Raw genomic sequence first — 8,671 nt, forward strand, 5'->3', positions numbered from 1 at the left:
GCACTGCACAATGATGAACCGCCCCGGCGCCAGCCAATTCCCTCCACCGCCGTCTCCTCCACCACCTCCACCACTGGAAGCACCGCACTTCGACATCGACGCCACCACGGATGAAGTGGCGCGGCGGCGCCGGTCGGAGCGGGTTCATGCAGAGCGGCTGCATCATCTGGCGACAATGGAGCAGTAGGAGCGTCAGCAGCGGGAGGAGGCGGTGCTGGAGGACAGCATTGTGGCGTTGGGCACTACCACGCAGGAAGAGGCGCGGCGGCGCCGGACGGAGGAGATGGCCCAGCGGTGGTGTGCATAGCGGCGGCGCCAGTGCATGGAGCGGGAGCTCCAGTACCTTCAACGGCGGGAGGTGATCGAGGAGCGGCGGCGGGAGGCGGTGGAGCGTGAGCAGCGGGAGGCTGGCGGCAACGGAGGCGGCCTGGGGTGCGAGGGCGGATGCGTTGGCGGCGGAGGCCGACGCGTTGGTGGCGCGCTTGGAGGCGCGAATGAAGGAGGAGGAGGAGGCCGAGGCGGAGGAGGAGGAAGCGGAGCAGGAGGACGATGACGACGACGACGACGAGTTCGAGTGGTCTGACGACGATGGGCCGCACCCGGACGAGGCGGCGGATCAACAACGCGCGCTCGTCCAGTCCTTCGAGTCGGAGAAGAAGCTCCAGGACGACGTGCGTGCCCGCGAAGAGGCGCAGATTCGCGGTGCCGTCGAGATGTCCCTCCAAGCGGCGCAGCAGAGGAGGGCAGGCGACGACGCGCTGCTGGAGCAGCGGCGTCTGGTCACCGCCCTACGCATGAAAAGGCAGCACGCGCAGCAGGAGCTGCGGCGGAGGGGTGGCGACGAAGGGCAGGACCATCGAACGCACCGCCGGGCGGTCAGTAGGCTAGGGTTTAGATGTAATCTAGCCGTTTTCATTCAAACTTTGTAATATATAGTTAAATTTGAATAAAAACCTTTATTTTTGTGCACTAATATTCATTTGGGGTGGGCGTTTGGAGGACGCGGCTGGGGAACAACGTCCCCAAACGCGGCACGAACAAAACACGTCCTCCAAACGCTTAATCCGACGACCTTTGGAGGACGGTTTGGGATAAGCAACTGGAGATGCTTAGGGAAATGATCTGATGTAAGCGAGCACATCTAAGGACCATGCACAATCAACTACGGCTCGCACATGTTGCGGCTCGTTCAAAGCGAAGGAAATAAGCAATAGTTACACAAAGAATGTGACACATGCCGACTATATGGATTACAATTGTAACAAGATCATTATTCAGTACTACGAAACCTCTTCACGATATCACGAAGACGCTCTTCTATGTCTGTCATATATGGTCTCTCATTGACATCGAGAGATAGACATTCATTTATTATCCCTGCCAAGATGTACAGAAGCTGTGGATCAACCTCCACAAGTTCCTTGTCCACGAGCTCAATCATAGACTTGTCTTTTTTATAGGCCTCACTGAATTTACTGAGTAATCCATTCTGGTTAGAACGCGAGGCCTTCTTCCTCGTAATGAGCTCCAAGAGTACAACTCCAAAACTGTAAACATCACTTTTATTGGTCAGCATTCCGGTCTGCACAAATACCGGATCCATATAGTTCACGTCACCAATCACAGTTCCAGTCTGTTCCTTACCGGTGGCTATTAACCTTGATATACCAAAGTCTGATATCTTCGGTGCATAGTCATTATTGATAAGTATATTAGCTGGTTTAACGTCACCATGCAGGATTTTGGCCGTGGTTTTTGAATGCATAAAAGCTAGCCCTTCTGCTGATTCTGCTGCAATTTGTAGACGTTGACCCAAGCTGAGAGGAATGCTCTTGTCACCATGGAGAATAACATCGAGGCTACCTTTAGGCACAAATTCATATACCAATATCGGAACTTCAACTTGTATGCAACAACCTAAGAGCCTGACAATGTTCTTGTGACTAACTCGAGACTGAATGATGATCTCGTTTGTAAAGGTGTCATTGAATTTTGACTTTTTATTGATGGGCGCCTTCACGGCCACTAGCTGAGGATCGTTCCCAATGCACCCCTTGTAAACATTACCAAAGCCACCATGTCCAATTAAATTGCGTGTTGTCTGGATTTTTTTGATATCCTTCTTATTATATAGCTTTATATTAGCAAAGTTTTGCAATATAGCTCCACCATTCTTTTGAATGTAGCCCTCCATCTTTCGTCTCTCTCTTATAAGACACATGCTGAGTACAATAGATATGACGATGAAAAGAACCCCTAATGCACCTACATAAACAAAGAAACGTATAGACTATCAGTAGAAAATAAATACCTCATTTATTAATTCTTAAAGCAAAGAAAAGGTATCCCAAAATACCACTTTAGATAATTATCTCTTATTTGTGATTGATTATAAACTGTACCATGTTTATCAAAAAAGGTACCATGTTTTTAATACTAAAAATATAATTATATATAAGTTCCTAAAAACAAATTGCAGTATCTCCTGGCGGAAAAATTGCAAGACGGCTGATACATGCATGTAGTCAAAATTTAGAGGCCTATATAATTGGGTAGAAAATATGATTGGACGGAGTAACTAAAAGTTGTGACCTCGGAGTACAGTTCCACCAAGGAAAAGCTATTAATGCACGGTAACAAATCGAAAAATGCTAATTAGCTCCCGAGCTCCATGGACCCTTTAAAAAATGGAAACAACATTTTCGAATAAAAAAAACTGAAAAAATCATATGAGTACATTTACGTTAATATCTGTGCTTTACACAAAAAATAAAAACGTGGTGATAAAAACAAGTTTTTTTAGAGCCATAATTTGTAAATTTTGTGTATCCCAAAGTTCTCAATAGTTTGACGTGAAACTTTGCAGATATGAAGATTATATAAATATGTATCCACATACCTAAAACCATAATTATTTGAACGTCCTAAATACCTTTTTTTTTTCTCGTTCTACCAAAGTACCAGGCTCCATGGAGTCCGGACTTCAAAATGATGCATTCGGTATCAAATGTCATAGTAGGAAAGAAAAATAAGTTCCAAATGGTGAAAGTTATGGAAGTGCATATAGGACCCCTTTGTGGGCTTTGATGATCAATAGCAAGCCTACTAATGGACTGATGATTACGTGAACTGTTGACATGTATTTATATTGGTCCTAGTCTATATCTATACCTAATAATAAAGAAAATAAGGCTTCTTGTTGGTCCGTCTATTTTTACTCCTATTTTTTTTTGTCAAAATTACAGCCCCTGCCACCTCCAAGTCAGAATAACGCTTCGTCATGTGTTCTTGGGCCGCTGCACGTCCCTCAGCCATGAGTCCATGGCCCACCCAGTTGATGCACCATCCAGCGCTGGAAGAACGAGAGGAAGGAGTCTCGATGCCATACGCTGCAATCAGCCTGGCTCTTTTTCCAAAGAAAACATAGCTCCAACTTATTTTGATCCTATGCCGGTTCGTGTAGGTTTTTCACGTATGTATACGAGGCCGTCTAGAGTCCCAAGCCATCGCAATCTCCAATAAAATCTCAATCCTCTCGCTCCGGTCCAATTAAACCACCACTGACCTGATCTCCCCAAACTCTTCTGGCCCGAAAATTCTCCAGCGACCCGGCGAAATCCGGGAGGTCGCACCCTCTGCCGGCGAGCATGCTGTCGCCGGAACCTGACCGTGTGAAGGTCGCAACCCCTGCCAGGCGAGCTCGTTGTCGCATGAACCACGTGGAGGACGCAACCCCTGCCGGCGTTCTCTCCATGTACTCCCACATGTGCGCCGCCGACCGCCCATGCGCTGGACGGGAGCCTGCCTGACCGCCGCTGGTATACCGCGCGCTAGACGGGATCTGCTGCTGCCCGACTAGATCTTCAACACCCAGGTCGAGGATCTCAAACTGGGACTGCAGGGCATGGTTGGGGATAAAATAAAACATGGCTGCCAATTGGTGTTTGACAGCGAACCTCCTTGCCCGCCATAGTTCGCCGCATAATGATGCATATCCTCCTAGCGATTAAGATGAGGAGCCAATCTGTCATCTTCTTCTGCAATGTCTTTTCTTCGTGGAGGTCTGGTTTGTGACGGACACACACGATCTCAATGCTTCTTTATAGATTCAACTGGCCATTTGATTCATCTGGTGGCCTCCTGGGAGTTGTAGGTTCACGCTCTCTCACGGCGAAGCATCAATCCGGCAGCCGGAGGGGACTCACCGCTAAAAAATCGAGCTTTCTGGAAGGCGAATAAAGGTCTCCCAAAGGTCAGTGAATAGTTACCGGGAACTCGGACCTAATGTTAAACTATAATATCGCAAATACAGATTATGCATGTTACTATGCATCAGACAGACGCCCAAGATATGGAGCCACTGTAAATAGTAATCCGTGAATGCTTCGTGCCGTAATTATCTAAAAAAACGCTTCGGCTTGTTCATGCGTAGGTGAGAAAGGTTTTACATTGTGATATCAGATCATTATGTTCTTCGGTATGTAGTTTGGTTTTAGTTTTTAGTTTTTTCTTTGTTTCCAGCTGATTGGCATAACACACTTCCACAGATTTGCAATCTGAAGGTTTAAAAGATACGTAGTTATACCATGTTTCAACAGGAACTTACTTTGCCGTGACATAGATTTTTTCTCTCCCGTTGCAACACAAAGACATGTTTTAGACAAAATATAAGCTACACCAACAAATTTTTCTTCAAATATTAATTTTTTTCCCCTGGTGCAACGGACAGGCATTTTTCCTAGTATATGCTTGTTAGGAGAGTCCTTGCCGACAGAAGAAGAATATCGGGAAGGATGAAGACTTTGGTGATTCTTCGGTGGCCATAATTGGTAATATGGATGCCATACTATGAATGAAAATTTTACATCTAGTAGGAAGGAGATACTACCTCTTAACTCAATTCCCAGTGAGAGATCTGTTGGGAAACTTCTAAAAATTCCCTCTAAAAAAAATTATGTATGTGGTATTGGACCGGTCAGTCATAAGAGTGTTGGTTTTGAATACATGGAACTGACGAGAAATATGATACTCAGCCATTATTGAACAACATTCGTTCAGACATAACTTTGTCGTCTTCCTAGTGCCATCAATCATTCAGACTTTGCATTGCAGCACTTCCTAGAGGTGGAGCGGTTGGTAGTTTTGTTGAGATCTGTGGGGCTTGACTTTGGATTTCTATTGACAACAGAAACAAGGGATCGCCTCCAACTGAAGACCATGTTCTTGTTACTCTAAAACGGAAACGTATCCTAGATGGTTAGACGTCGATTGAGATTCATTGAAATTTGTTAGCAAAGAAGTTTATGACGGTTGTGTTGACGTGTACAAGTAGATTGCCTAGCCCTTTTTATTAGTTCGGACTTTTGGTTCAAGTGACTAGTTCATTAAGCTTAACATGGTATCAGAGCCACAGGTCTCGAGTTCAAATTCTGGCTTTCCCAATTTATTCTAAAAATTATCTCCTCTCCCCACAGCCTCCTGCCGTGTGGTCCTGGCCTTCTGCTGCCTCTTTGCCTCTCATGCCGTGTGTTCCGGCCTTCCGCTACCTCTTTTCCTCTCTACACGTTCACACGTGAGAGGGGGTGTTGACGTGTACAAGTAGATTGCCTAGTCCTTTCCATCAGTTCGGACTTTTGGTTCAAGTGGCTAGTGGAGATCCTCTAGCACATGGACATCTAATATGAGTGTTGGTTAGGACAAGGTCTTTGTAAACGAAAGTTCTATAGGAGGATGGCATTCCAGAGCCGAGTTGGTCTTTGTTACTGGATCTTTGTGACTACACACTTATCAATAATGACGCAGATCACGCTAGCATGTAAACTCCATGAACAAGTGACATGTCCTTTCTGCTTACTTTGTTTCGCTGCTTGCCTTACAATTTTCAAGACTAACCTAGTTTATGTATGCGATTTAATCACTATAATTAATTTTTAAGAATATCCTATTCACCTCCATGTCTAGTCAATAACTTCGGTTCAGTAAGTAGTATCAATATATTATTTGAAGGCATATAGAGCGAATAGTGAATTAAAGACAGTGCAAGTAAATATCGCAGGATAACTACCGTTCAAACAATATATTCTACTGCGTCTTGGTGAACAAATAACACAAACATACCTAAGCTGATCTTCGCTTTGAGCGAAAAACTTGGGATGCAGGGTTTTGTGAATGGATTAGCACTGTGTGAGCGCTTGCGGCATGTGCATTCATAGGAACCTTGTATGTTCTTGCAGACTCCCTCACAAGGGTAGTGATCACGATGCTCACACTCATTAATATCTGCATTATTTATCAATGGCAGCAATCAGAACAGAGTATTGAACTGATCATGCATACATTATATAGTACTGATCAGAAAAGAGTAAGAAATATCTATCTTCTCATCCAAATTAGTGACTGAGTTCAGTCTAGCGCAGACGATATATACTTTGAAACCAGCCATTATCTTAACACTCGTACATACTAGAGGATCAGGCATGCTCCGCCGCACCGGCTACAACTTGTTTTGGCCGTTTTGTGCCATCCATGCTATCCGTGGGTTGAGCAGGTGCAACAACTGCTATTTCTCAGCTAGCTAAGAACTAATTTCGTGCTTAGTTAAGTTTTACATTATTTAATTTACATCGTGATTCGTGCTAGTTATGAGTGTTGCAACTAAGATTTAATGAGATCATCTAACCGAGAACTAAGATTTAATGATATCATCTAACTGAGAACGAAATTAGTTCTCTGAAATAGTCACATTTCCCCATCTCTATACATATTCCTCTTTTTGGGTCACTTTGGTTTATGGTCCACGAGAGGAGCTGGGCAGACTAGAGCTACATGCACCGGCCGGCCCGTGGGTAATTATGGGTGATTTCAACCTTATTCTTCATGCCAAGGATAAAAACAACCACAATTTAAATCGTCGCTTGATGGGGAAGTTTCGTCGAGTGGTGGATGACCTGATGCTTAATGATATCCTCCTTAATGGTCGGGCTTTTACGTGGACGAATGACAAACAGAATAGCGCGGTCACACAAGGATAATCGAGTTCTTGGCTCGGTGTACCTAAAAAAAAAGTTCTTGGCTAGGTGGAGTTGCCGTTTCTTCTCGATATTCTCTAGCAGAAGAGATATATTTGGTCATAGATGGAGTACCTGGATGGTTATGCTGCTCGCTTCAGCTTCATCAAGCATTTTCCTGAATGGATCCCTGGGTTCTAAAATTTGGCACGCGCGGGAGGTTTAAGGCAAGGACATGCGTGACATGTGAGGATTTGTACTCGGAGCGAGCATGACATGTGAGGTTTAAGGCTTGATGCGCTGTTTCCCCCAGCGGTGGGTTTTTATCTTGTATCGGTCGGTTGCTATATTAATATAGCGGGACGAAATACTATTTCGAGCAATCAAAGCTACACATGTATTTTACTTTTGGGAATTACAGGCATGTAGCAGCCTAGCAGGAGGAGCTTACCGATACAACCATCCAAAATGTAGGGATTGCCCTCGTAGCCGTCGCTGCATCGGCAGTTGTATCCAGGTCCGTTGGTAGAGTTGAGGCAGCGGCTGTTGTTGCTTCTGCAGCCGTAAGCCTTCTCCTCCATGGCCTGCTGGCACGTGAGGTTGTCGCGGATGGCCCAGTCGAGCGTCACCGGCATCAACAAGGGTTTCTGATGTAGGTCCATGTTAAGGTTGGAGGTGTGGAAGGTGTAATAATCCTTCTCCGCTAGAAACGCATAGTCGCAGGGGCTGAAGCTGACCGCCTGTATACCGTTGTCGATGCTGTCGCTGCGGAATTCGACGGTGTTGTCTACGAGTGCGAGGTCTGGCGGGATGTCGGCGCGACAGCAACCAACACCTGAGCAGCTACCGCTCACCGCGCTCTTGGAGTCCTCGCAGTAGCAGGCGCAGCCGGCGAGCTGGGTGTAGAAGGTGCTGTTGCTTTCGCCGGCGACCGGGCGTGGCTTGCTTCGGAGGAAGCCCAAGGTGGCGCAGCCAAGGACGAAGAAGTAGTTCCTGGCGTGGGAGATGCGGTACACGCCGTCGTTGTTGAACTGTATGTCCGTGTAGTCTTCTGACCCGTTGAAGCCGCCCGAGGAGTTGTAGCACTGCCACCCTACGGGCAGCCACACGCGGGCCTCCGCCCTCTCGATGGAGAAGTTGCCGATCGGAATGGGCTTTTCGTCGCCGCCGGTGGTGGGGAGCACCGGCTTGCCGGCGTCACAAGCGACTCCAAACCCTTCGTGGAAGTCACCGTTGCCGTTGCCGTCGTCGATGCCGAACGGGTAGGGGATATCAACGCCACCGCAGCTGTGCGGGCCGTCGGCGACGATCTTGTAAGCATCCTCATCCGACCTAACTATTCCTGCTAGCAAAAGAAGCAGCAGGAATTGGAATGTCCTCGACATCACTAGCTAGAGTACTTTTCTCGATGGATTTGTGATTTGCAGTGATCCCATAGCAAGCATGCATGTGTTTAAATAGCTAAGATGTTGGCCGCGTGCATGAATGCATGGATTAAAAAAGTGTTGCTACCACTCCGATCCAAAAACGACGGCATGCTTGGGACAAAAGACGAGTCTTCTAATGGAGCTAGCTAGTGTGCCTAGTTGTGTCAGGGCTTGGACTTGCTAGGCTCAATACGACTTGACTCGTTAAACTCGTGATCAGTAAAGTTTGGATCGTTA

The 8,671-nt window shown here is 46.4% G+C and overlaps 1 protein-coding gene across 1 annotated transcript; it reads right to left on the reverse strand.

The window, feature by feature from the left end:
• Positions 1–1,005: 1,005 nt before the first annotated feature.
• Positions 1,006–8,450, reverse strand: LOC127303163 (wall-associated receptor kinase 2-like). The gene is made up of 3 exons (XM_051333928.2): positions 7,459–8,450; positions 6,118–6,279; positions 1,006–2,265 (listed from the first exon to the last, which is right to left on the reverse strand). The coding sequence occupies exons 1-3, from the start codon at positions 8,390–8,392 to the stop codon at positions 1,271–1,273; spliced, it is 2,091 nt and encodes a 696-aa protein (XP_051189888.1). The 5' UTR covers positions 8,393–8,450; the 3' UTR covers positions 1,006–1,270.
• Positions 8,451–8,671: the final 221 nt, after the last annotated feature.

Source organism: Lolium perenne, chromosome 5 (genome assembly GCF_019359855.2).
Source record: "Lolium perenne isolate Kyuss_39 chromosome 5, Kyuss_2.0, whole genome shotgun sequence".
NCBI lineage: Eukaryota > Viridiplantae > Streptophyta > Magnoliopsida > Poales > Poaceae > Lolium > Lolium perenne.

Excerpts from the sequence above, each read along its gene's own strand:
- LOC127303163 (XM_051333928.2), bottom strand. The coding sequence starts at position 8,392 with ATGTCGAGGACATTCCAATTCCTGCTGCTTCTTTTGCTAGCAGGAATA. Across the intron at positions 6,280-7,458 it reads CATTTTGGATGGTTGTATCG|ATATTAATGAGTGTGAGCAT; the intron begins GTAAGCTCCTCC and ends TAAATAATGCAG. Across the intron at positions 2,266-6,117 it reads CAAAGCGAAGATCAGCTTAG|GTGCATTAGGGGTTCTTTTC; the intron begins GTATGTTTGTGT and ends TTGTTTATGTAG.